Source organism: Eschrichtius robustus, chromosome 12, assembly GCF_028021215.1.
Source record: "Eschrichtius robustus isolate mEscRob2 chromosome 12, mEscRob2.pri, whole genome shotgun sequence".
NCBI lineage: Eukaryota > Metazoa > Chordata > Mammalia > Artiodactyla > Eschrichtiidae > Eschrichtius > Eschrichtius robustus.
The window spans coordinates 4,153,760-4,179,406 of NC_090835.1; the positions used below are offsets into that span (position 1 = coordinate 4,153,760).

Sequence of the window (25,647 nt, forward strand, 5' to 3'; positions counted from 1 at the left end):
ACCAGTCTGGGTGCTGGCTGTGGAAATGGCCCATCCACAAGATGCTTCAGATAGTGTCCAGTGACCTGCCAGGACAGGGTCATGGAGTGCCCTCCCGGGGTTCCTTCCAAATAAAAATCTTATTGCTTTATTTTTAATTACAGTGCTAAAAGAACACTGGGAATTAGAGCAATATAGAAAAAGTTTTAATTGATAGAATCACTTCAAATCCCAATACCCAGAGGTCAACCATTAGCACGCTGGTGACCATCCTTCCAAGTACTTTATTTACACACATACATACAAATGAATATACGCAAGTGAGGTCACGCTGTACTTGCTGTTTCACATCCTTTTTTTTTTTTTTTTTTTGGCTGCGTTGAGTCTTCGCTGCTGCGCGTTCGCTTTCTCTAGTTGCGGTGAGCGGAGGCTACCCTTCGTTGCGGTGCGCAGGCTTCTCATTGCGGTGACTTCTCTTGTTGCGGAGCACAGGCTCCAGGCGCGCAGGCTTCAGTAGTTGTGGCTCGTGGGCTCAGAAGTTGTGGCACACGGGCTTAGTTGCTCCGCGGCATGTGGGATCTTCCTGGACCAGGGCTCGAACCCATGTCCCCTGCATTGGCAGGCGGATTCTTAACCACTGCACCACCAGGGAAGCCCTCACATCCTCCTTTTAAGTTTTTATTCAGCTGTATGTCATGGAATTATTATCAATGAATATAGACCTTTATTATCCTCTTTAATGAGTATGTAGTGATTCATTATATGGAGATACCATACTTTATTTTAACCTACCCTCCACTGACAGGTTTCCAGATTTTTCTTTTTGGTGGGGCTGAGGAGAGTTGTTATAAACAATGAAGGGAACATATCTGTACATAATCTTTGCATTCATGATAAACTCCTACAAGAGGAACTGTTGAAATCAGAAAAGCATGGGTGGACAGTGAATGTGTTTGTTTGGTTCAGTTCCGAGCAGTGCAGACAGGGCCCTTGGGAGCCCTATCCACGGTGAAGTCTGAAGTGCAGCGAACCCCCCCTTTCTCTAATGACTCTTCCTCTTACAGGTTGGCCCGGATTCTCGTCCGCCTGCCAGCACTCAGGCTGATGAGCTCCAACATAACAGAAGAACTTTTTTTTACTGGTCTCATCGGCAATGTTTCAATAGACAGCATAATCCCCTACATCCTCAAGATGGAGACAGCAGAGTATAACGGCCAGATCACCGGAGCCAGCCTATAGCGCACACCTCATACCTGCCGAGGAGCACAGGATCCGCCCAGGACCGCTCAAATACAAAGAAAATAAAGTAGTGGTATTTTGGTATGTGCAAATATTTCCAGTATCTTAGCTATTTCCTACCTGGTTTCTTCTTATCTGTTAATCCCAGACAGTAGCAACTAAAAGACTAGTAGGATCCTTTCCTGCCATAAGAAATGTTTTAATGCCTTTTGATGAAGCAGCAGATTTTGGAACAATCTTTTAACTCAGTTTTTATTTAGAAATTCTCAAAGGGCAAAAAACAAAAGCAAAGTTTTATAATGTCAGAGACTAGTTAAAACTAAAAAGAACCTAAGAGAACAGTATGTGTATATATTAAAAATGTCCTTGGAATTAATAGCTACTAATTACCAGGGTAATGATATTAGCACTTTCTAAGCACTTCTTATCAATGTGTAATGTTAGCAACATCTTGCCTATGTGCAGGGCAAATGGAAAATTGTGTATGTCTTTTGCCGAAATACTAATGATTTCTGTGAAAATGCAATAGGGTTACAGGAGACAATCATTTATGCTTAAGGAAGGAAGGCGTCATTCCTAACTGTACGCACATGTTGCTGGTGTAGAGCTAAATTCCCGGGAGTGAATGAAGATGCAGCTTATCTGTACGTGCAGTCAGGGGGAGTGTGGTGGCACAATCGTGGTGATCCGAATTCAAAGCTTCCTCAGCCAGAGCTGATGCTTGTCGGGTTCCCTGACCTCTGGTCCTGGTCTGTGACGGGCATCTGCAGGCTCCTCTGAACTCGCGGCTCTTCTGGTGACTGGTTCTCAGAATTGGATTAAACCAGTCAGACGTTAACTGCCAATTCCTGCAGCAACTGAAAACATCCCCGAATCACCTCCACCACTCAACAGCCGTTGGAGCGTTCTGACCAAAAAGTGCAAGGTGGGCGTTCTGAACCCTTGCCGGGACCTCCCGACTACAGTGTGGGGTGGTTGCATGGTTTTCAGGTGGAGGAGTGCGAGGGCTCCCTTCTCAGCAGGCCTGTGTTCCTGCACTTCGGTCAGAACTGGGAGGTGGGAGGTGGATGGTGGTGCGGGTCTTGCTTGCCTGCCCAGGCAGCAGCTGTGGTGGAGCTGAGTGGCATGTTTCGCAGTGTCTCCAGGCTCAGCACCTCTGTCAGCAGGTCTCTCAGTGATCCTGGCACACCACGCACTTGGGTTCCCCCGGGTTGTGCCAGCAGACAGACTCTGGAGCGTTTTAGATGATGGATGCAGAAGCAGGCTGCCTGCTCCTTAAAAACCTTTAATCCCCAAAGTTATCATCTTTTTTTCTCCTTGTAAGTGATAGCGACCATCGTTTACAAGAACAAAATGCGGTTATTGGGAAGTTTAGCCGGAGAAAAGCGCCCATAGTTCCCCTGGTTGTGAAGCAGCAGCACACATTTCCATTTGGGAAAAGTAGCAAGGCAGCGTCAGGTACCTGTACTTTCTTTCTGTGTAGCCCAGATTAAGAAAATACAGTGTGAGGCTAAACTTGTATTTCTTGAACCTTTTGATCAGATGATACCCCAAAAGACCCCAGTGCACGCACTCCCCTGCCTCCAGGCATCCACGGCCGTGTAAAGCTGAGGAGAGCAAGGTGGGTGCCTCGTGTGCTGCGCGTGGGTGCTGGGCTGCCGCCACGGGCTCACGGCAAGACGGGACCCTATTCCGAAGTTGGCGGCGGCACTTATGGAAGTCATTAGTGGGAATTAGTGGGAACAGTGTCTCCAACTTGGAAATTCCTGTTTGGATCTGATTATATCATTTATCGTTCATGCCTTGGGAGCAAATTTTGGAGAATAGTGGGGGTACCCGTTATAAAATGACGGGAAGGATTTAATTTTGACAGCTTAAATTTTTGGTTTTCTAACTTTGAAGTGATTTCAGTTTCAAAATTAAGGCAAAAAGTGGCTAAGGATTTTCGCAGAGGGCATTTTGTAGCACTTGTGTGCATCTTACATAGCGAGTTGCCTATTTTTCTGTTCTTTTGACTTCGGATGTAAGCATGTCTGCTGATCCTGTAGCAGCTCCCTGGGACTGGATGTAAGCATGTCTGTTGATCCTGTAGTAGCTCCCTGGGAACACGTATTGTGTCACATTTTTCAGGTCTGAGTTCTCGGTAGTGGTGAAAAGGTCGGCACTGGCCGGCTGCCTTGGGCCCTGGGGGCGTCCTGTGGTTGTGAGGCTTTTACACTCAGGTTGCTTTTAAGGTATGAGGGCAGCTTAGCCAAGACCTAGACTGAAGTCTGTGCTGGGAACAGAAGGTGGTACCAGCAGAGAGACAGTGAACACCTGGATAAGCACATGCCCCACTCCAGCAGGACAGCCCGGGAGAAAAGCCGATTCTAAGCCGGTCCTGCTCCCTGAGTCCCTTCGCTGCTGATGGCTGATTCTAGTGGACCATTTTGGGCTTTGAACACTCCTCATTAGTTTCCTAGATCCCCTTGGCCTTACTTTGAAGTGGCCTTTTCCTTAAAAATCAGCTCCACGCCACCTGAATTCTCGCCGCTCCAGATCATCTCAAGCCTTTGACAGCAGGTCCATTCTCTCTTGTCAAACTGGTTAAAAGCAGCCCAGAGTCAAGAATTATTTAAAGAGATTTCAAGTAAATATTTGGGCTCAACTTTCACCAGGCTTTTAACCCTTGTTAGTAGCCTGTGAAACTCTGATTTAGTGAAGTGAGACCAGCCCCGAGTAGTCTGCATCTGAGTGAAATAAGCCAGGATCAGGATTCTTTGCCACGAGAATCCTGGCCCAGCCACCCTTCCCTCTGTGAGGAGAGTACCTAAGGGAGGTGGGGACAGACGTACACCACTGCTTCTTGATGAAGTGGGCTCTTTTCCATCGGTATTTCAGATAATGTTGGACAGTTATGTATAGAAATTTGTGGAGTTCATATTATCATAAAACAGGACCGGAAGAGACATAGAAAAAGACCAAATTACTCAAGCAAATATTTTCCATGTTATTCCTTGAAAGTATTTTTAAGCAAGTATGTTACCACCCTTCTGATTTGTGTGTGTGTGTGTGTGTGTGTGTGTTTGGGGTGGGGCGGGGAGGCTGCCTTATTTATTGTCTAACCTCTGCCATGAGGCTGTGGTCAGGGTTCTTTTGTTTGGGTTTTTATATTTAATTTCAGGTGTAGTCACTTGTAAGATGTTATGTAATTGCCCTCAAGAGGGATCGTTTCTAGCCTGTCGGCATCAGTATTAAACGCAGACTCTCTCCCGAGGTGGTGGCAATGGACACGGCTACCAACGGGCTCTCTGATCGATGCGGCGGCAGCACCCTCGCTGGGGCACAGGGCTGTAGCCACACTGCATACTGGCTCTCTGGCTTGTTTGGGGGTAGCCACGGCAGGGAGCCAAGAACTAGAAGGGCTCTCGTTGTACCTAGTGCTCTTATCCTGATCCTTTGAGGGAACACCAAGCAGAGCAGTCTTGCTCCCAGCCCTGCCCTCTGCCTGACAAGCAGCCTTTGGCTGGGGATCCAAGTTCCAGGGCCTGATCAGATTAGAGCCTGGAAGCGCGTTGCCCACTTTCCAGTGGAAGTGGCCTTATGTGCAATGGGGCTGAAGGTGACATTACAACTCTTCTGAGTCCAGGTCATGAAAGGCGGCATCTTCTGATGCTCACCTTTATTTTGGAGGATGGTGCCCTTCAAAGCCTGGAAAGGCAGGAGAAAGCAGGGCACACACCCACATCCTTCACTGTCCCACTTCCATTCTCCATAGATTGTGCGGCTCTTGGAAAATGTCTTAACTTTGATGTAAATCTGCAAAGCTAGCCCCTCATTATGACAGAATGGGATGAGTCTTTTGTACACAGAGTCCTGGGCCTCCTCACCTGTGCCTCCCACCAGCGGGCACTTCGGCGGCATTGTGTTGTGTACAGATTTATAGGCTTGTGTGACTGAATGTACATGTGTTTATACCTTCTCTATATGTACAGTGTATATAGCGTATGTGTACATAGATGTATATTATGTATACAGACATGTAGCCACGTATCCAGACTTTCCTTTTGTTTTACAGAGAATCTATGATAGAGTTTCTACAGTAAATTGATGTGGGTGTTCCGTGGTCCCTCAGCAGGATGGATTTGCTGAGACTTTAACTCCATTTTCCTTTGGGTGAGCCTGGCTGGGAAAGGCCCTGAGGTCAATGTCCACTCTGCACCAGGGCAAGTTCCAGACAGAAAGGCCCTGGGAGGATAACATTGCTTTCTATTCTCTAGGAAGCATGAATGTTGATGGCTGATTTCTATGGTATATAAATTACAAATCTTAAATTCTCTAACTAACTGTATAGCATGTGAATGAAATCCACTGACCTTATTCCTTTCTATAAACTATGATTCTAAAATTTTTAAATTTCAGATAAAAATTGCATTTTTATACAGATGTATATATACCCTTAAAGCTACAAATGCCAAATTTTCCTTGTCCAGGTCTATTCTGAGGAATTTTCCCCATTAATCGGGCTTTAAACTGAGATACACTAGTTGCTCATGCACCTGGTAAGCAGAGACCTGAATGGTGGGAAGGTTGAAAGCTGGCCTGCTGAAAGAAATCACTGGATAACTGCAAAAACTCACGTAATCCACAGGTTACTTTTTTTTTTTTAAATAAGCTTACTGAAATGTTTGAAAATACTTCATTGAGACCACAGTACTCGGTGCCTTTTGTGAGATGGTGGGTCGTTTAGCCTTCAGCTTCCCATAGCTTTGATGTGACGAAAGCTCCTGCTACTTCACTGGCCTCATCCCACAGTGATTGTTCGACCTTTCTTTCCCATGTCCTTACCTGTCGTGACAATCACACTATTGAACATGGCTCTCCAGTTAAAACACAAGTGGAAGCCTGACAGTCTCTAAAGAATAATTAAACTGTGAGTTTAAAAAAAGTATCTTGGGGGTGAGGAATGTCTGAGATATTTTTAATGCCCAGCTATACTTTCAGTTAAGAGGCCGATAATAATTCTGAAATGCTGGGGAAAAAGGCTCAGCAGTATTTATCGATTGACAGACTGTGATAAAGCTTAACACTTGGATAACATTTAGAAATGGTAGTCTTTACATTAAAAATGGCTTTTCTTTTAGGAAAGTGTAGTCAATTATCATTTTAACAACCAGAGCACTCATGGATTCAAATGCTGCTGCCACACACAACTCAAGTGCTGGAGTATTTTTCTACACTCTCTCCGTTCTCCCAATTATCTTGTAAACCAGTGTTCAACTAGTTTTATAACTGAAAACTGCACATTTTTCATAGTACAAACCATAGTTTTTACCTGTAGTTTGGAGCTGTCTGTTAAAATGTAGCTGAGCTGCACTACCAGCCCTTTTAAAAGAAGTGTGTTAAAGGAAAATTTGGGTGTTTTAGATTTTTGGGACCGTTTCTGTAACCTCTGCCCTTCACAATATAGAAAATATTGTTTATGCCATCACATTTTAATTCCAGGTTTAAAATCTGTTGAAAGCTGTATAGCTTGAAATCAGCTTTGTTTATGCGATGGCATTTAAAAAACAGCATGTTCTTTTTAAACTGAATTTTATATCTAATCAATGTCTTCAGTCTCGAAGAATTTGCATTGTTGTGTTTGTATATAGAGTACTGCAGTGCATGAATTAGCTTTATGCATTTTATTAAATGCTGTTTCAATGTGGCATTATTGTTGTGGCTTAATACTACTACCTAAAAGAGGTTTATACTATTAAAGTGAATTAAAAACTAATAATGTGCATCCTGCTCCTCATTTCTCCTCGTAATAGTAACATCGGTAACGCCTGACCCCCAGAGGCACCCAGAATGCTCTGCCTGAACCCCAGGTAGGTGGCAAGGAGGCACCCTGGTCGTCAGACCCCTACAGCTCGCACCCCACCTTAGCCTTGCCCAAAAGTGACTTAGCCCTTGATGGTCCATTTGATGGTCCACTGGATTGTAAATACCTTTAACGAAAACGTTGGCGGGACCATCCCCTCTGCGTTCTCCCAGTGGAGCCACTCCTTGGTGTGGTGTCCAGAAGCCACGCAGACTTTCCTGGAGCGGAGCAGAGCACAGCTTGGGCCACCGGACACACAGATCGCTGGCACAGACAGACAGACAGACATGCACAGAGCCAGGCCTCAAACCAGCAGACGCTTACTGTAAGGATATTTGCTATCCAGGGTAAAAATATTTTCTTAAAGTTTCAGAAGTTTAGAACTTGCTCATTATGTCATCTGACCTCTCATTTTACAGGTGAGGATTCTAAGGTCCAAAGTCAGATTCATGGCAGAACCCACAGGCAGCCAAACAGCTTTAAGTGGCTTTGCCAGGTAGAACTCAAAATGAGAAGAAAATTGGTCACTTCAGTAGAACAAGGGCAAACACCATCTGGCGAACACTGCTTATGCAGGTAAAATTAAGAAAATGTGTCAATTACAAGATCCTCATATGAGAGGACTGGGATTGACATATACACTAATATATATAAAATGGTAACTAATAAGAACCTGCTGTATAAAAAAATAAAATTCAAAAAAAAAAAGATCCTCATAGCAATCTTCTCTACTAATAATTTCTTCCCATTTTTGTAAATTTAAACCCATCTTTTTACCACTAATAAAGTAGGAAATAGATGACAAAGGAATAATGCCCCCCAGTGGTGTTTATCTCCATGCATGTTACCTGCTACCTATAAAATAGTCCACGCAAACAGTAACAGCAGCGCCATCGTGTCAGGCACTGTTCATCTATTCTCTCTCTAAAGAGGGGTCAAACGCTAGCTTAGTTCAGGGCGATCCTCCTACTTGGCAACCCTGGGGGCGCCCCTGTGGACCACGGAGGGACTGGCCATTTCCGTAAGTCCTTCTGTCTCACTAGCTCTGGAGACAAGGCCAAGAGGAACCAACTCTTTCTGAAAAGCCCAGTCAGCCACTGTGAAGGCCATGGCTGCCACCAGCTGGGAGCAGTATCAGAAACATGGCAGGAACTGAGACCAGCACCCAGGGAGGGATTAGAATGGGGGACAGGTTCTTCTAGCTGCCCTCGGAAATGGTGATGAGGGAGAGAGCACCAAAGTGAATTTCAGTTAAACAACCCTCATAAGCCTGTGGTCATTCAGGACAGCTGCCCATTACACATCAGACCCACATGCCCACCTCCCCACAACCCCGACGTTTACACCATCACCCTGAACACAGGTCTGGTACAAAATCACAGTAAACCATAACCTGAGCACCGTATGTGAAAGGAGCCAAACTTCTCCCAATTTAATGAGGTAATCTGCAACATTTATATAAAACATCCCAGTCTCACACTGGGATAAGGATTACCTTTCTTCCCATCTCACAGGGAGCTTTTGGCTTCAGCCCAAGTCCTTCACTCTCGACCAGGTAAACCTAATCTTAAGGTGACTCTAGAGGGCCCCGGTGTCTCCTGAGGACTGAAACCGATACAACTGAAGTGACAGCAACATCAGTGTCCTGTGAGGAAAGAACTCCCAGGCAGACCCCCAGTGACACCTCACACCCTCTTCCAAACCTCAGTAAGCGAAGGCTGACCAAGCCAGAGGGTAGCGCCCCCCACCAGGGGGGCGCCCTCTCCTTGCCAGGGAGGCAGGTCTGGGACCTCTTGGCCTCTGGCACAGCCTCGCAACAGTGGTCAGTTGGCTTTAGTTTAAAAAGCGAGCGCTGCACACAGGCTTGCCCTGGGATTTCTGAAAAATCCCAAAGAGCCTGACTGGAGGGGACGTCTATACCACCAACCAGACAGCTCCAGCCAGACCCCCGCGCAGCAGTTCTTCATTATTCTCCAGAGCAAGGCCTGGAAGAAGAGTCGAAGCCAGTAGAGACCAGGAAAGGGCTGCAGGACTGAGACGAGATGTCACCAGGCTGCAGCCTTACACCTTCCCGACCCCAAAGCCCTATCCCTACAAAGGCCTATTAGACCGGACTCATGCCACACTGCTCAGTGATTCTGAAGCATTTATTGCCCTGATGGCGCAGGGTGTTCACTGGGCAGCTTGGCTGCAGCCCAACTCCTCCTCTCCCCCCATGCACTTCTACACAGGTGTGTAAAGGAGACCCTTTTATTGCAAAGAGATTTTCATTCAGTCTCTCGGGGAATAGGACCAGGGGCTTTTCTGGCGCCTCAGTCTTGGGAACTGGCTTTCAGAGCTGCTTTGTACTTCCCTGTCATCTCCCTGGGCAATGGCACCAGGCCCGGGCAGGGCACCTGCCCCTCCACCTCACAGATGCACTCCCGCAGGCAATACTTTCGGGGGCCAAAGTGGGCTGGGTGAGAAAGCTGTTTTTTCTCCTGCTCCTCTTTCTCGAGGGTTTCCCTGCCAAAGAACACAGACAGCAACAAGGCGTGGGTGACACGGCTCCAAGCTGCTGGAAAGTGGGGGACTTCTCAGCCGAGTGAGCCCCAACATCTGCCAGGGAGACCTCCTACGCTGCTCCCTACTCCCCCCGGGCCTCCGGGGCTGGGGGGTTGCGCAGGAAGGCCTGCAGCCCGGTGAAGGGTAGCAAGGGGTGACCCCAGCTCTGAGGATAGGCAATCAGGACCAAGGGGCCTGGAAGTGCCTCCGTGCGCTTTCTCAAGACAGACTTTCCCATCTTCCCTCCCTCCCTCCATTCATGGAAAGAAAAGGAATGTGTCGCAGCAGGCCCTGGGGTTGGTCACCCACTAGCTCCAAGCTGAGATTCCCCAAGAGGGACATGGTCACAGCCACAAGGGCACGCATTTCAGATGCGTCTCAGCTTCTCGTGGACCCAGGAGGAAAGGACCACCATCTTTATCTTCACGGTGCAGGGAGCTGCAGCTCAGAGGTTCAGGCGCACAGACTCCCGTCCGCTCTCTGGTCAGCATCCGAGGCTCCTGCCAGAGTCCGCCCTCTCAACACCCCTCCCAGCGCGCCCATCTCCTCCCTCTCAAATCTCTGGGCCAAGACGTTTGCACCCCTCCAGGTCAAGCCCCACCAACTCACTCGCTCTTCCCCAGAATCTTTTTGATGTGCTCCATGATCTCCTTATTGCTCTTGGTCTCCACGTCCACAAGGACTTGCTCCCCAGAATCTGGAAACAGGAGGAAAAGGGGGGAAGAAAGCTGAGAACACAGCAAGGCACTCCCTGGCCTCAACTGGTGGTGATTTGGGATTTGCTTTTAGAGGAGAAACATTTTAACGGTCAAATAAATGTTTATGTAACCCATTATGCTGCCTTTTTTCTGTATTTCTTTAGATGTGAGCGCGTAAACTTTAGGTATGTACAAAAGCATACATACTATTTTAAATAGAAACTCCATGTTCATGGATAGAAAGACTTAATATTGTCAAGATGGCAATCCTCCCCAAATCAAGTCTATGGATTCAGTCAATCCCTATCAAAAATCCTAGCAGGTGTTTTTGTAGAAACTGAAAAATTGCGCCTAAAATTCATGCAAAGGACCCAAAACAGCCAAAACAACCTTGACAAACAAGAAAATGGGAGAACATTCATTTCCCAATTTCAATTTTACCACAGGCTACAGTAATCAAGTCAGTGTGGTATTGAGCAAAAGAACAGCCTATAGGAATGGAACTGAACTGAGTCTAGAAATAAACTCTTATTAAATTTATGGTCAACTTATTTTCAGCAAAGATGGCAAGACAACTCAGTGAGGAAGAAGAGCATGTATCTGATAAAGGACTTGTATCCTGACTAAAGAACTCTCACAATTCAATGTCGAAAAGACAATCCAAAGAAAAAACGGGCAAAATATCTGGACATTTAACAACAACAAAAATGGATACTAGCACATGAAAAGATACTCAATATAATCAGTCATTAGGAAAATACAAAATAAAACTACAGTGAGATATTAAGGTGGCTAAGATTTTTTTTAACACAATACCAAGTGCTAGTGAGGATGCAGAGGAACTGGAACTTTCCTAAATTACTGGTAAAAATGCAAAATCTTAACAGCCACATCAGGTAGTGAATTAAGACACACAAAAAAGAAATTAAATGATTGGAAAGGAAGAACTTTATTTGCAGATGTAATGATTGTGTATGTAGAAAATCCTAAGGAATTTAGAAAATAAAAACTTCTAGAAATATGAATTACCAAGGTTGCAAGACACAAGGCCCATGTACAAAATCAGCTGTACTTCTACGAAGTTGTTTGGTGCTAACCAAAGAACTGAAAAATGAAAATTTTAAAAATACTATTTACAATAGTCACAAAACATACTCAATATTATTAAAATGTCCAGGGACTTCCCTGGCAGTGCAGTGATTAAGAATCCCCCTGCCAATGCAGGGGACACGGGTTCAAGCCCTGGTCCAGGAAGATCCCACAGGCCACGGAGCAACTAAGCCTGTGCACCACAACTACTGAGCCCACGTGCCACAACTACTGAAGCCCACGTGCCTAAAGCCTGTGCTCTGCAACAAGAGAAGCCACCACAATGAGAAGCCCACGCACTGCAACGAAGAGTAGTCCCCGCTCGCCACAACTAGAGAAAGCCAGCGAACAGCAACAAAGACCCAATGCAGCCAAAAATAAATAAATTCATTTTTTTTAAAAATGTCCATTATCCTCAGTGATCTATAATATAATTCCAAACAAAATCCCAGCAAGCTTTTTTCTAGAAACTGGCAAGCAGATTTTAAAGTCAATATGGAAATGCAAAGAACCTACAAGGGCCAAATTAATCTTGGAAAAAAAAGGGGGGGTGGGGAACAAAGTTGAATTTACACTTCCTGATCTTAAGACATATTATGAATTACAAAAACCAAGACAGTGTGCTATTAGCGTAAGGACAGACATACATATCAGTTAAAGACGATGAAGAGGTCAGAAATAAACTCGAATAGCCAAAACAATCTTAAGGAAGAAGAAGAGAGCTGGAGGAATCATGCTCTCTGACTTCAGACTACACCAGAAAGCTACAGTATTCAAAACTGCAAGGTACTGGCACAAAAAACAGACACATAGATCAGTGGTACAGACTAGGGAGCCTAGAAATAAACCCACACACTTATGGTCAATTAATCTACCAGAAAGGAGGCAAGAATATACAATGGAGAAAAGACACTCTCTTCAATAAGTGGTGCTGAGAAAACTGGACACCTACATGTAAAAGAATGAAATTAAAACATTTTCTAACACCATCTACAAAAATAAACTTAATATGGATTAAAGACCTAAATATAACACTAGCTACCATAAAATTCCTAGAAAAAAACATAGAACACTCTTTGAAATAAATCATAGCAATATTTTTTTGGGATCTGTCTCCTAAAACAAAGGAAATAAAAGCAAAAATAAACAAATGGGACCTAATTAAATTTAAAAGCTTCTGTACAGCAAAGGAAACCATAAAACAAAATGAGGGACTTCCCTGGTGGTCCAGTGATTAAGACTCTGCACTCCCAACGCAGGGGGCCCAGGTTCGATCCCTAGTCAGGGAACTAGATCCCACATGCTGCAACTAAAAGTTCACATGCCGCAACTAAAAGATCCCGCATGTGGCAAAAAACACCCGGCACAACCAAGTAAATAAATAAATAAATAAATACTTAACCTGATTAAAAAATGGGCAGGAGAACTGCATAGACATTTTTCCAAAAGGAAACACAGATGGCCAACAGGCACATTAAAAGATGCTCAAGATACCTAATCATCAGGGAAATGCAAATCAAAACCACAATGACATATCACCTCACACCTGTCAGAATGGCATTCATCAAAAAGACCACAAATAACAAAGGTTGGTGAGGATGTGGAGAAAAGGGGACCCTTGTACACTGTTGGTGGGAATGTAAATCGGTGTAGCTACTATGGAAAACAGTATGGAGGTTTCTCAAAAAAACTAAAAATAGAACCACCACATAACCCAGCAATTCCACTCCTGAGTATATATCCGAAAAAAAACACACTAATTCAAAAAGATACATGCACCCCAATATTTACAGCAGCATTATTTATAATTGCCAAGATATGGAAGCATCCTAAATGCCCATCAACAGACGAATGGATAAAGATGTACTATACACACACACACAATGGGATATTACTTAGCCATAAAAAAGAATGAAATTTTGCCATCTGCAGCAACATAGATGGACTTGGAGGGCATTATGCTAAGTGAAATTAAGTCAGACAGAGAAAGACAAATACTGTATGATAGCACTTATTTGTGGAATCTAAAAAATACAACAGACTGGTGAATATAACAAAAAAGAAGCAGACTCACAGAACAAACTAGTGGTTACCAGGGGGGAGAGGAAGGAGGGAGGGGCAACATAGGGGTAGGGGAGTAAGAGGTACACAAACTATTATATATAAAATAAGCTACAAAGATATACTGTACAACACAGGGAATATAGCCAATATTTTATAACAACTATAAATGGAGTATAACCTTTAAAAATTGTGAATCACTATATTGTACACCTGTAACTTATATAATATTACTGTACATCAATTATACTTCTTTTTTTTTTTTTTTTGCTGTGCCATGCGGCTTGCAGGATCTTAGTTCCCTGACCAGGGATTAAACCCGCTCCCTTGGCAGTGAAAGCATGGAGTCCTAACCACTGGACCTCCAGGGAATTCTCCCATTTTAACCAGCTTAAAATGTAGAATTTGGTGCTTTTTAGTGCCTTCACAATGTTGTGCATCCATCACCACTATCTAGGTTCCAGCACTTTTTCATGACCCTTTCAAACAGAAACCCTGTACCCATTAAGCAGTCACTTCCTATTCCCCACACCACCCCAGCCCCAGCCCCTGACAACCACTTCCTGTCCCTATGGCTTTGTCTGTTCTGGACACCTCACACAAATGGAATCACACGCTATGTGGCCTTTTGTGTCTGCCTTCTTTCCGTTGGCATGTTTTCAAGGTTCATCCGTGTTGTAGCATGTGCCAGTACTTCATTCCTTTTCATGGCTGAATAATATTCCACTGAATGAATATATGGATTTTGTTTATCCATTCATGGTCGATTTTTCTGACAAAGGTGCCAAGGAAATTAAATAAGGGAAAGGAATGTCCTTTCAACAAATGGTGCTATAACAGCTGAATATCCCAAATCTAAAAAATGAACCTCAATCCTTATCTCACTTAATACACAAATAGAGATCATAGACCTAAATGTAAATCTAAGACTCTCCCACAGGAGAAACACAGGAGAAAAATCTTTGTGACTTTGGGGTAGGCAGAGATTTCTTGGACAGGACACAAAAAGTACTAAATGTGAAAGAAAACAACTGATAAGCTGGAATTCATCAAAATTAAAACTTCTGCTCTTCAAAAGACACCATTAAGAAAATGAAAAGGCAGCCACAGACAGAAAATATTCACAATACATCTGACAAAGGAACTGAATCCAGAATATATAAACAACTCAACAGGAAAAGAGCCCCCACTTTTTTTTTTTTAATGGACAAAAGATCCAAACAGACTCTTTACAAAAGAAATAAATGAATGGCTAATAAGCACATGGAAAGATACAGGGAAATGCAAATTAAAATGTCAAGGAGATATACAGGCACTGGAATGGCTGAAAAGACCTATGTGATGAGAAGAATGGCCCCCAAAGATGCCCCCTCCTAATCCCCCAGAACTTGTGAATATGACACCTGACGTGGCCAAGGGGCCTCTGCAGATGCAATTAAACTTAAGGACCCAGAAATGGGGAGATTCTCCTGGATAATCTGGCAGCCCCATTAATCACAAGGTCCTTAAAGTTGGAGACCCTCCTGGGCTGTGGTCAGAGGGACGTGTGACTGTTGGAGAGGGCCAGACACGAACGCAACTGGCTTCGAGGATGGAGGAAGGGACCACGAGCCAAAGAGTGTGGGGGTCTCGGGCTTTCCTGGTGGCGCAGTGGTTAAGAACCCGCCTGCCAGTGCAGGGGACACGGGTTCGAGCCCTGGTCCGGGAAGATCCCACATGCCGCGGAGCAGCTAAGCCCGTGCGCCACAACTACTGAGCCCACGCTCTAGAGCCCGCGAGCCACAACTACTGAAGCCCGCGCACCTAGAGCCCGAGCTCCACAACAAGAGAAGCCACCGCAATGAGAAACCCCCACACCGCAACGAAGAGTAGCCCCCGCTTGCCGCAACTAGAGCAAGCCCGTGCACAACAATGAAGACCCAACACAGCCAAAAATAAAACAGAAAGAAAGAAAGAAGTAATTTAAAAATAAATAAATAAAGAATGTGGGGGCCTCTAGAAGCTGGAAAAGGCATGGAAATGGATTCACCCCTAGCGCCTCCAGGAAGGAAGGCTCTGCGAACACCTTGATTTTAGCCCATGTTGGACTTCAAACCTACAAAACTGTAAGATGAGAAATCTGTATTGCTTTAAGCCACCAAGCTCGTGGTGATCTTACAGCAGCCACAGGAAATGCAGATGAGCAACAGGACCAGTTTGGGTGAGGATGGGGGGCCAGCAGGACCCCTCACCCTGCGGACTGCAAGGGCAAATGGCATGATCATTTTGGAGGCCTGTCTGGGTGGTTTCTAAGAAGGTTACGTGCCTATTCTGTGGCCCAGCAAGGCCATCCTGAGCCTGTGCCCAGGAGAACCAAGCACCTAGGTCCACAGAGACATGCACCTTCCCAAAACCACCCTCGGCAGGCAGCCGCTAACAACCCCTCGAGCGAGACCCTCCTTAGAGGAGTCTCTGGGACCCGCTGCTGCAGCAGCAGAGCCAAGCCCACCTGGCTCTCCCAGGTCCCCGTCCAGGACCTGCCGCTTCTGCCCAACACGCAGCCAGAGCTTCCTACCGACCGGCCCCGACTTTCTCATCTGAGGTGTCTCCTGGCCAGACCTCCTTCCAGAGATGTCAGACGTGCTTTGCCATCTGAAGACTCTCCGTGCCTGCCCCCAATATCTCCAATAAACCTCATACTTGTAACTCTGTCTTGGCATCTATAGAAAACCCAAATGTTCATCAACAAGTGAATGGATAAATAAACTGTGGTATGTTCTGATAATGGGGCACTACGGAGCAATGAAAATGAATAAGCTACTGATACACGTAACGTGGATGAATCTCAAAAAGACAAGTGAGGGCTTCCCTGGTGGTGCAGTGGTTGAGAGTCTGCCTGCCAATGCAGGGGACGCGGGTTCGAGCCCTGGTCTGGGAAGATCCCGCGTGCCGCGGAGCAGCTGGGCCCGTGGGCCACAGCTGCTGAGCCTGCGCGTCTGGAGCCTGTGCTCTGCAACAAGAGAGGCCGCGATGGTGAGAGGCCTGCGCACCGCGATGAAGAGTGGCCCCCGCTTGCCACGGCTGGAGGAAGCCCTCGCGCAGAGGCGAAGACCCAACACAGCCAAAAATAAATAAATTAATTAATTAATTAAAAAAAGAGAGAGAGAATGATAATCTTCTTTTAAAAAAAAAAAAAAAAGACAAGTGAAAAGCAGACACAAAAGGACATATACTGTGAGATTCTATATTAGGTTCTGAAACAAATAAAACTAACTAGTCTATGGTGAAAGAACTGCTAACAGAGGGAATTCCCTGGCAGCCCCAGTGGTTAGGACTCTGTGCTCACTGCTGAGGGCCCGGGTTCGATCGCTGGTCGGGGAACTAAGATTCCACAAGCTGTACAGTGTGGCCAAAAAAAAAAGAACTGCTAACAGTGGTTGCCCCTCTTGGGAGTGAGAACTGGGAACTGGAAAGCAGTACTAGGTGACTTTTTGGGTCTTCGCTGGGAAACAGTGACACAGGCCCGTCGCATCTATCAGAACTCATCACTCCATGCACGTTAAGACCTGTCCATTTTATTATGGGTAAATTATACCTCAATAAAGTTAATTTTTTAAAACACCAACACGAAATATATACACAAAAATGCCAACCACCACCATTCTCTTCGCCTCCACCTTGCTCTATTTTTCTTTTCTCCATAGCACTCATCTTCTAACAAACCATGCTATTGAGTTTCTTGTTCATTCTATCTCCTCCTGCTAGAATATCATCTCTACAAGTCTAGACATCTTTGTCTGTATGGCTCCCTGACACCCCAAGCACCTAGAACAGTGCCTGGGTCCTAGCAGGAACTTGATACATATTTGCTGAATGAATGAAACAACATCATCCTTTTCTTTCCTGACGAATTTCCCAGTCTATACTTCATTAGATTCTCGTAACCGTGTAAGGAAGATGTTTTGCCTTCCCCTAGAAATATGTAAGTGGGAACATTACTCGCTCAGGATCAGAATGACTGAGTAGAGAGTTGGGCTAGAACATATGGTCTTCTGACTTCCAGGAACTGAGCCCAATTTAACTGAATAAATCTTCATGTTTGCTCCTCGCAGGGACAGGAGAGCATCACGTAAATGCATATGGTCCATAGAGGACACGCGCAGACACATACACTGTTCAAGAGAATGTGGCCAGCACTGAGAGACGTGCCCTGAGAGAAGGGAGAGGCCAATCTAAGGTGCAGGTAAGGTTTCCTGAGTGAAATGGTGCCCAAGCTGAGTCCCAAAGGATTTATTTTTTAATTAAGCAAAGAAAAGTAGAAGGGGATTTGCAGCAAAGGAACCAACATTAGCAAAGGCATCAAAGCACAGTGTGGCAAGGGAATTTGGAAAGACTAGCCCGTATGACATGAGGCATATGCAGGAGATGTGGCAGCAACAGGAGATGCGGCTGCAGAGGGACAGATCTGTGCAGTCACTGTGTGCCAGGTATAGGAGCCAAGGTGACAGGACCAACGTAGGTTTACAAGCGCTCCCATCTCAGCCCCCGCTGACTGCCTGCCACACAAGAGGAACATGGGAGGGAAGTCAGGCCTGGGCCACGGCAGAGGGCCCTGCACTCACCTAAATAGAACCGCAGGAAGGGTGTTGGCGTCATGTTCTTAAACATCATGATCTGCACCCAGGGGTTCTTGTACTGGATCTGAGGTATGTTGAAAAACACGAATTTCCTGCAAAACAGAAGAAATTAAACCCATGAGAGTTTTTAAGCTAAAATTGTATGCACCTGTGTATTCTTCTGAAGAGAAGGTCCAGAACTTTCATCAGGTTCTAAGAGGACCCTGCCCCCCCCTCCGAAAAGGTGGAGGTAGGAAAAGCAGGTCTCAGGAATCCACTAACGTGTTGTCTGAATGTGGGTGTTGGGACTCTTGGTTTGTCATTTTAGGGAAAAGAAATCTATATCCCTACCTCACGTTGCGTATTAACCTAAAACTCACCAAAACAGAAGTATAAATATAAAAATGGGGGCTTCCCTGGTGGCGCAGTGGTTGAGAATCTGCCTGCTAATGCAGAGGACACGGGTTCAAGCCGTGGTCTGGGAAGATCCCACATGCCGCGGAGCAACTAGGCCCGTGAGCCACAACTACTGAGCCTGAGCGTCTGGAGCCTGTGCTCCGCAACAAGAGAGGCCGCGACAGTGAGAGGCCTGCGCACCGCGATGAAGAGTGGCCCCCACTTGCCACAACTAGAGGAAGCCCTCGCACAGAAACTAAGACCCAACACAGCCAAAAATAAATAAATATTTTAAAAAAGAAAATAAAATAAAAATGAAACCATGAAATGTCCTCGGTCTTGATTGGTGTGACAGCTGCACAGTGCACTCATATGAGAAGCTGTGTATCTACAGGTGAGCACTTTATGTAAATCATACCACAATTCAAAAATAAATGAAACCATGAAAACAAACATGGGGAATACTTTTACAATCTAGGAGTGGAGAAACCTCTAAACTCAGAAGGTTTAAAACACAGATAAATTTGATTACGTTAAAACCTTTGCAAGGGACTTCCCTGGTGGCGCAGTGGTTAAGATTCTGTCTGCCACTGCAGAGGACACGGGTTCGAGCCCTGCTCGGGGAAGAGCCCACATGCCGCGGAGCAACTAAGCCTGTGAGCCACAACTACTGAGCCTGCACTCTACAGCCTGCGAGCCACAACTACTGAGCCCGCGTGCCACAGCTACTGAAGCCCACGCACCTAGAGCCTGTGCGCCGCAACAAGAGAAGCCACCGCAATAAGAAGCCACGCACCACAACGAAGAGTAGCCCCCGCTCACCACAACTAGAGAAAGCCCACGCACAGCAACGAAGACCCAACACAGCCATAAATAAATAAATAAAATATCTGCAAGGCAAACTTTACCAAAAACAAAATCAACATTTGCCAAACTAGAAGAAAAACGTTTGCAAAACACAAAACAAAAGGTTAATTCCCTTGATATAGAGTTCTGCACATTATTAACACCATTTATAATCCAACACTAGAGGCAAAGGCCACAGACGGGCAGAAACCCACATAGCCTATCAAAGGAAGGATCCTCAGTATCTTCCCAACAAAGTCATAAATTAAAATGGTCCTTTTTTACCTCTTAGATTGCTAAAATAAATAAATAAATAGTTTTAAGTTATAGTAAAGTGAGAAAACGTTTCCTTAAGTATATTAATTGGTTTAACCTCCTTGGAGGTCAGTTTGGAACTAGCACAGATCTTGACTCAATGTTTTCACCTCTGCCTTTAGGTATTTTCACACTTGAATGCAAAGATATGTGTGAGGTTTACTGCAGCATTATTTGTTACAGCAAAGGAACAGAAACAACTTAAATGCCAGACTGATTATATAAACTATGACACAACTGTATGCCTGGACCCCTCTCCACCTGCTCTCCATCCAGAGTAGCTGACAGATATGGGCTAGGAAGTGGGCTTTCCTGCCCTCTGGGTTTGTGTTGGCTTCAGCCCACATGGAGCACTGGCAAAAGAATGGAAGGAGGAGGAGAGTTAAGGTATTTATCTCCCTGCCTCGACCCCAGGCTCAATCCCGGCTCCAGAGGCTCCTGTCAGGCAGCCCTCTTCATCTCCAGGTCCCAACAAACATTCTCCTCCTCACTTCTGCAGCCTAGACCCGGGCTCTTGCACTGTTCCTTGTGGTTTCTTTTCCCATCCTTGCCACACCATTGCAATTAGTCTCTTGATTAAAGCCTCCCCAATGACCCGAATTTAAATGCATTCTCTGCTTCCTGCTGCCACCCTGCTCCCCACACCAGACGATGGAAAGGTGCGAGTGGTACACGGGTAGAAGCGTGGTTGCCTGGCTTCACCACTTCCCAGCTGTGTATGACCCAGAGCAAGTTACTGCTGTGTGCCTCAGTGTTTATGCCAACATGATGGCAATGCAGGACAACCAGTCCAGATAGGAGCTTGTAGTTTATTCTCAAGAAGAAAAAGATAGGATCAACAGAAGGCCTGATTGTGTGACATTTGCTTGGGGAAACGTCCATAATTGGGGCAGAATCTGCAGTTAAAACAAAAGCAATGACAATAACCCCAGGGAAAACAAAAAACTGCAAAAACAAAAAGGAAAAATAAAGTGTTTGACTCAACTGTGTACAGTGTTTACAAAGTCATAATAATTTAACAGTGAATACTGATTTATCCAAAATTCTTAAATGACTATATTGGGAGGATGGGGGGGTCGAGTAGTATGCATCTGCTGGGGTAGGGAATGGCAATGCTTCTGGAAGAGCTAAATCCTTGCCTTCCACAGTGGCAAGTCAATAGATAAAGCCTAAAGCTAAGAAAGTAAGGAGGAGCTCTCTAAATATAGTATTTAACTATATGGGAGTAAAACTCTAATCAAATGGTTAGAGTTGAAAGTTGTTGCCTCTGGAGGATACAATGGAGAAAAGACAGCCTCTTCAATAAGTGGTGCTGGGAAAACTGGACAGCTACATGTAAAAGAATGAAATTAGGGCTTCCCGGGTGGCGCAGTGGTTAAGAATCCGCCTGCCAAGGCAGGGGACACAGGTTCGAGCCCTGACCCAGGAAGATTCCCGCATGCCGCGGAGCAACTAAGCCCGTGCGCCACAACTACTGAGCCCGCACTCTAGAGCTCACGTACCACAACTACTGAAGCCCGCGTGCCTAGAGCCCATGCTCCATAACAAGAGAAGCCACTGCAACGAGAAGCCCGTGCACCGCAATGGAGAGTAGCCCCCGCTCACCACAACCAGAGAAAGCCCACATGCGGCAACGAAGACCCAACGCAGCCAAAAATTTAAAAATTAAAAATATATAAATAAATTAATATATAAAAAAAAGAATGAAATTATAACACTCCCTAACACCATACACAAAAATAAACTCCAAATGGATTAAAGACCTAAATGTAAGACTAGGCACTGTAAGACTCTTAGAGGAAAACATAGGAAGAACACTCTTGGACATAAAACACAGCAAGATCTTTTTTGACCCACCTCCTAGAGTAATAGAAATAAAAACAAAAATAAACAAATGGGACCTAATGAAACTTAAAAGCTTTTGCACAGCAAAGTAAACCATAAACAAGACGAAAAGACAGCCCTCAGAATGGGAGAAAATATTTGCAAACGAATCAATGGACAAAGGATTAATCTCCAAAACAGACAAACAGCTCATGCAGCTCAATATCAAAAAAACAACCCAATCAAAGAATGGGCAGAAGACCTAAGTAGACATTTCTCCAAAGAAGACATACAGATGGCCAAGAGACACATGAAAAAATGCTCAACATCACTAATTATTAAAGAAATGCAAATCAAAACTACAATGAGGGGGCTTCCAGGGCGGCACAGTGGTTAAGAATCCGCCTGCCAATGCAGGGGACACGGGTTTGAGCCCGGGTAGATGCCACATGCCGCAGAGCAACTAAGCCCATGCGCCACAACTACTGAGCCTGCACTCTAGAGCCCGCTCACCACAACTACTGAGCCTGCAGGCCACAACTACTGAAGCCCGCGCGCCTAGAGCCTGTGCTCCGCAACAAGAGAAGCCACCGCAGTGAGAAGCCCACGCACCACAACGAAGAGTAGCCCCCGCTCCCCAGGATTAGAGAAAGCCTGCGCGCAGCAACAAAGACCCAACGAAGCCAAAGATAAATAAATAAATATATAAATTTTTAAAAAACTACAATGAGGTATCACCTCACACGGGTTAGAATGGGCATCATCAGAAAATCTACACACAATAAATGCTGGTGTGGAGAAAAGGGAACCCTCTTGCACTGTTGGTGAGAATGTAAACTGATACAGCCACTATGGAGAACAGTACGGAGATTCCTTAAAAAACTAAAACTAGAATTACCATATGACCCAGTAATCCCACTACTGGGCATATACCAAAAGAAAACCATAATTCAAAAAGACACATGCAGGGCTTCACAACTAGAGAAAACCCGCGTGCAGCAATGAAGACCCAACGCAGCCAAATATTAATTAATTAATTTTTTTAAAAAAAAGGGCCAGAAAAGTAAACTGTCCTGGGTCACATGACCAGTAAGTCAAAGAATCAGGACCGTGAGCATTGGGCTCCATCATTATCAAATTCACCTGGATCCTGAGGCGCAAGGCTGGACACAGAACTCAATACATTCCAGCAGCTGTTACTTCTCCCATTGCATCTTAAGGGCAAGAACACCTGGCAGAGGTGAGGAGGAACTTAGCTCTCAGACTCCGAATAAGGCAGCTCCCCACACACCCAGCAAATACCCTAAGACTCGCTAGCCCGGTGCTGTACTGGCCACTGGCACTTGGAGTGGAGGGCCAGGTGAAGTGCTGAGGGCACATGAACAAGCAAAGAAAGGCCAGTGGGGCTACAAAGGGCAATTCTGACAGGCTCAAACCCAAAGGGCACCGGTGGGACAGCTAAGCCCTTATCACTAGGAACAATGAAACACAGAATAGCTGTTTGGCTCCTATTTACCCAGAGAGTATTAAAATTCTTGAGCATGCGACTATGTGCAGGCCTATTTGGATTGGCTGACCATTTAAAAACCAGAGATTTACATAAAAATCTGAATTTCTGGCTCCTTGACAAGTCAGAAATTCTCCATGGAGCCCAAATAGCTAAGATGTAGCCAAGCAGTGAATGGCCCCGTGAAACAGGGCACGTTTTCAGTTTACTGCAGGCCCATCCAGACTGTCTCCCTCCTGTTTGTACCTGCCTGGCCTCTGCCCTGTGACTCCTGGTGCAGATGGATGGATGGATGGATGCAAGGCTGGTTATGCAGGAGTATCTGGGTGCCCATTCAGCCCTATGACTGAGTCTTCTAGGAAGCCCTCATCCCAGCTGACCCCACGCAAGTAGGTCCAAGTTCTTGCGTTGACCTGTGGAAAGCAAACGGCTAGGGGGTAGCTGCTGGCTCTCCTGAACAGCCCTGCACTGAAGGCCCCGCCATGGGGGGACCACCCTCCACAGGGAGTTGCTCTCCAGTCTCACTCTGATCCATCCCACACACCCAATCCCAAAGTTTCTGAAAGACAGGACTTGAATTCCCAGCAACAGCACGGGGCCCAGCATCAGCAGGCACTCAGTAAATTTATACCTAACACCTGAAAAGCCCAAAGCACTGCTACTGCCTCAAAGTTCAGTTCAAACCTTTCACTTGCAAGTTCCATTCAATGAGTCCCGACTCTGCTGCGGGCTGAAAAGCATTGAGGAGTTGGGGCGGGGGCCGCTGCGCAGCTCACAGACAGTCCCTTCACTCTAAGGGTGATGAGTCCTCTTCGAGAACGAAGCCCCCTTTCAGAACCACCCCCTCACCAGCTGACTATGGTACCCTGGACAAGCCAGTTCCTTAACCTCCTGCGTTCTTTCATCCCTGGAGTGAAGAGAACAGTGGGGTTTCTGTAAAAATCAAACGAGCTAGTGCACGAGGAGCATTCAGAAACGCGCTGCACGCACGAGGACTCAATAAATGCCAGCAGCTGTTACCCCTCCCACTGCACCCCCATATCCGCCCTGGGACATAGGTATCACCCCGGTCGCAACACTGAGGAAAAGCAACTCTCCCAAAGCCAGCAGGTGGAAGAGCCCGGACCCCAGCGGGTCGGTCGCCCCGGGCTGGGCTCCACCAGGACCGCGCGCCGCCCGCGGGGCACGGGTGGCTGAGGAGGCTTCGGCCTCCCCGTCAGCGCGGCCCCCACACGGCGCGACGCGGCCCTGAGGTCCTCTTCTGCTGTGGAACCCGGGGCAGCTGCCCGTCCATGCAATGGGGGCCCTGGCGCCAGCGCAGCGCCAGGTCTCAACGACTCGCAAGTTATTGGTGGGACCCGGCGGCTCGGACTGACCTGGCGCCCTCGCCCAGCTCCCCGTGCGTGTTGTAGTTCACCGTCATGACCTTCACCGAGTCCTTGAACACTATGTCCCCCTGGCCCAGGTACTGCAGGGTGCGGCGTATCGGGAAGCGGCCCTTCATGGACATGGCGGCTGCGGCGGAGGAGCCGGACCGCCGGCCGCGAGCCCAGCAGCGCGGAGAGACGAGCTAAGCTGACGCAGCCCGGGCGGCCCTCTAGCCGCTTCTCCTCCGCGCCGGTTTCCACTTCCCGCGCAGACTCACAGGAGACGCCTCCCGGCGGGCAGCGCACGCGCCGCGGAGCAGCCTGGGACTTGTAGTACTGGCTGGCAGAGTTTTCCTTAGGCGGGGGCGGTGGGAGCCGGCACGTACGCCTAAGCGTTAAAGCTCCTGTTGGAACGTTAAGGTTTTCACGATTTGTGAATCAAGTCTTTCTCCCCTCCGCCAAGGGAAAATATTTTATATAGGCTCAAACTCAATCATTCAGACAACAAACTTACAGTAGGAAATAATTCAGGAGAGCTGAGTTTGAACACCAAGTCGGCCAGTAACTTTCTGTTCAACCTCAAATATGTCAGTTTTGCTCTCTCAACTTCTCCAGTTTTAAAGTGAAGGGTTAGAACTGCGCAATTTCTAACATTGACTTAAAAAAAAAACAAAAACAAAATTAAAAACCTGACTTGCAAAAGGAAAAAAAAAAGATTTTGGGATCTACTCCTTTCTAGTTTAGCCACTTGAGAGCTCTGGACCTCAATTTCTTGAAAAGCAAAAGGTGGATGAGATGCATTTCCTATTGATCTGAGAACGTTCTCCTTCACTTTTGAAGGATAATTTTGCCAGATACAGAATTCTAGGTTGGGGGTTGGGAGGCATCTTTCAACACTTTATTTCAGTCCACTCTCCTCTTGCATGGTTTCTGATGAGTAGTCAGCTCTCTTTTTTCCACTATAGGTTAAGATGGTTTTTTCTTCTGGTTTCTTTCAAGATTTTCTCTTTGTCTTTGGTTTACAGAGGTTGAATAAGATATACCTAGGTGTATATTTTTGGTATTTATCCTGCTTGGTGTTCTCTGAGCTTCCTGGATCTGTGGTGTAGTGACTGTCATTAATTTTGGAAAGTTCTTGACCATTATTACTTCAAATATTTTTCTTTATTCTCTCATTTTTTTTCTCCTTCTGGTATTCCAATTATGCATGTTTTACCTCTTCTGAAATTGTCCCATAGTTCTTGGATGTTCTATTCGGTGTTTTTGTTGTTTTTCATTCTTTTTTCCCTCTGCTTTGCAGTAGGGAAGTTTCTATTGACCTATCTCCAGACTCACTGATTCT

At 46.0% G+C, this 25,647-nt stretch overlaps 2 protein-coding genes across 7 annotated transcripts in view; one reads left to right on the forward strand and one right to left on the reverse strand.

Moving 5' to 3' along the window:
* NR2C2 (nuclear receptor subfamily 2 group C member 2) overlaps window positions 1-6,957 on the forward strand; it is an 88,459-nt gene extending 81,502 nt beyond the window's left edge. For 4 of the 6 annotated variants that reach the window (XM_068558266.1, XM_068558269.1, XM_068558267.1 and 1 more), the window contains one exon: window positions 1,044-6,957. In XM_068558266.1, coding sequence (XP_068414367.1) covers window positions 1,044-1,218 — 175 coding nt within the window. In that variant the 3' untranslated portion in view covers window positions 1,219-6,957. The remainder of the gene's footprint in view (window positions 1-1,043) is intronic. The other 2 variants (XR_011075696.1, XR_011075697.1) reach the window with 2 other exon arrangements.
* Window positions 6,958-9,192: 2,235 nt separating this feature from the next.
* On the reverse strand, window positions 9,193-24,566 carry MRPS25 (mitochondrial ribosomal protein S25). Its single transcript, XM_068558271.1, has 4 exons — window positions 24,315-24,566; window positions 18,057-18,163; window positions 10,217-10,304; window positions 9,193-9,568 (listed from the first exon to the last, which is right to left on the reverse strand). The coding sequence occupies exons 1-4, from the start codon at window positions 24,446-24,448 to the stop codon at window positions 9,376-9,378; spliced, it is 522 nt and encodes a 173-aa protein (XP_068414372.1). The 5' UTR covers window positions 24,449-24,566; the 3' UTR covers window positions 9,193-9,375.
* Between the last annotated feature and the right edge of the window lie 1,081 nt (window positions 24,567-25,647).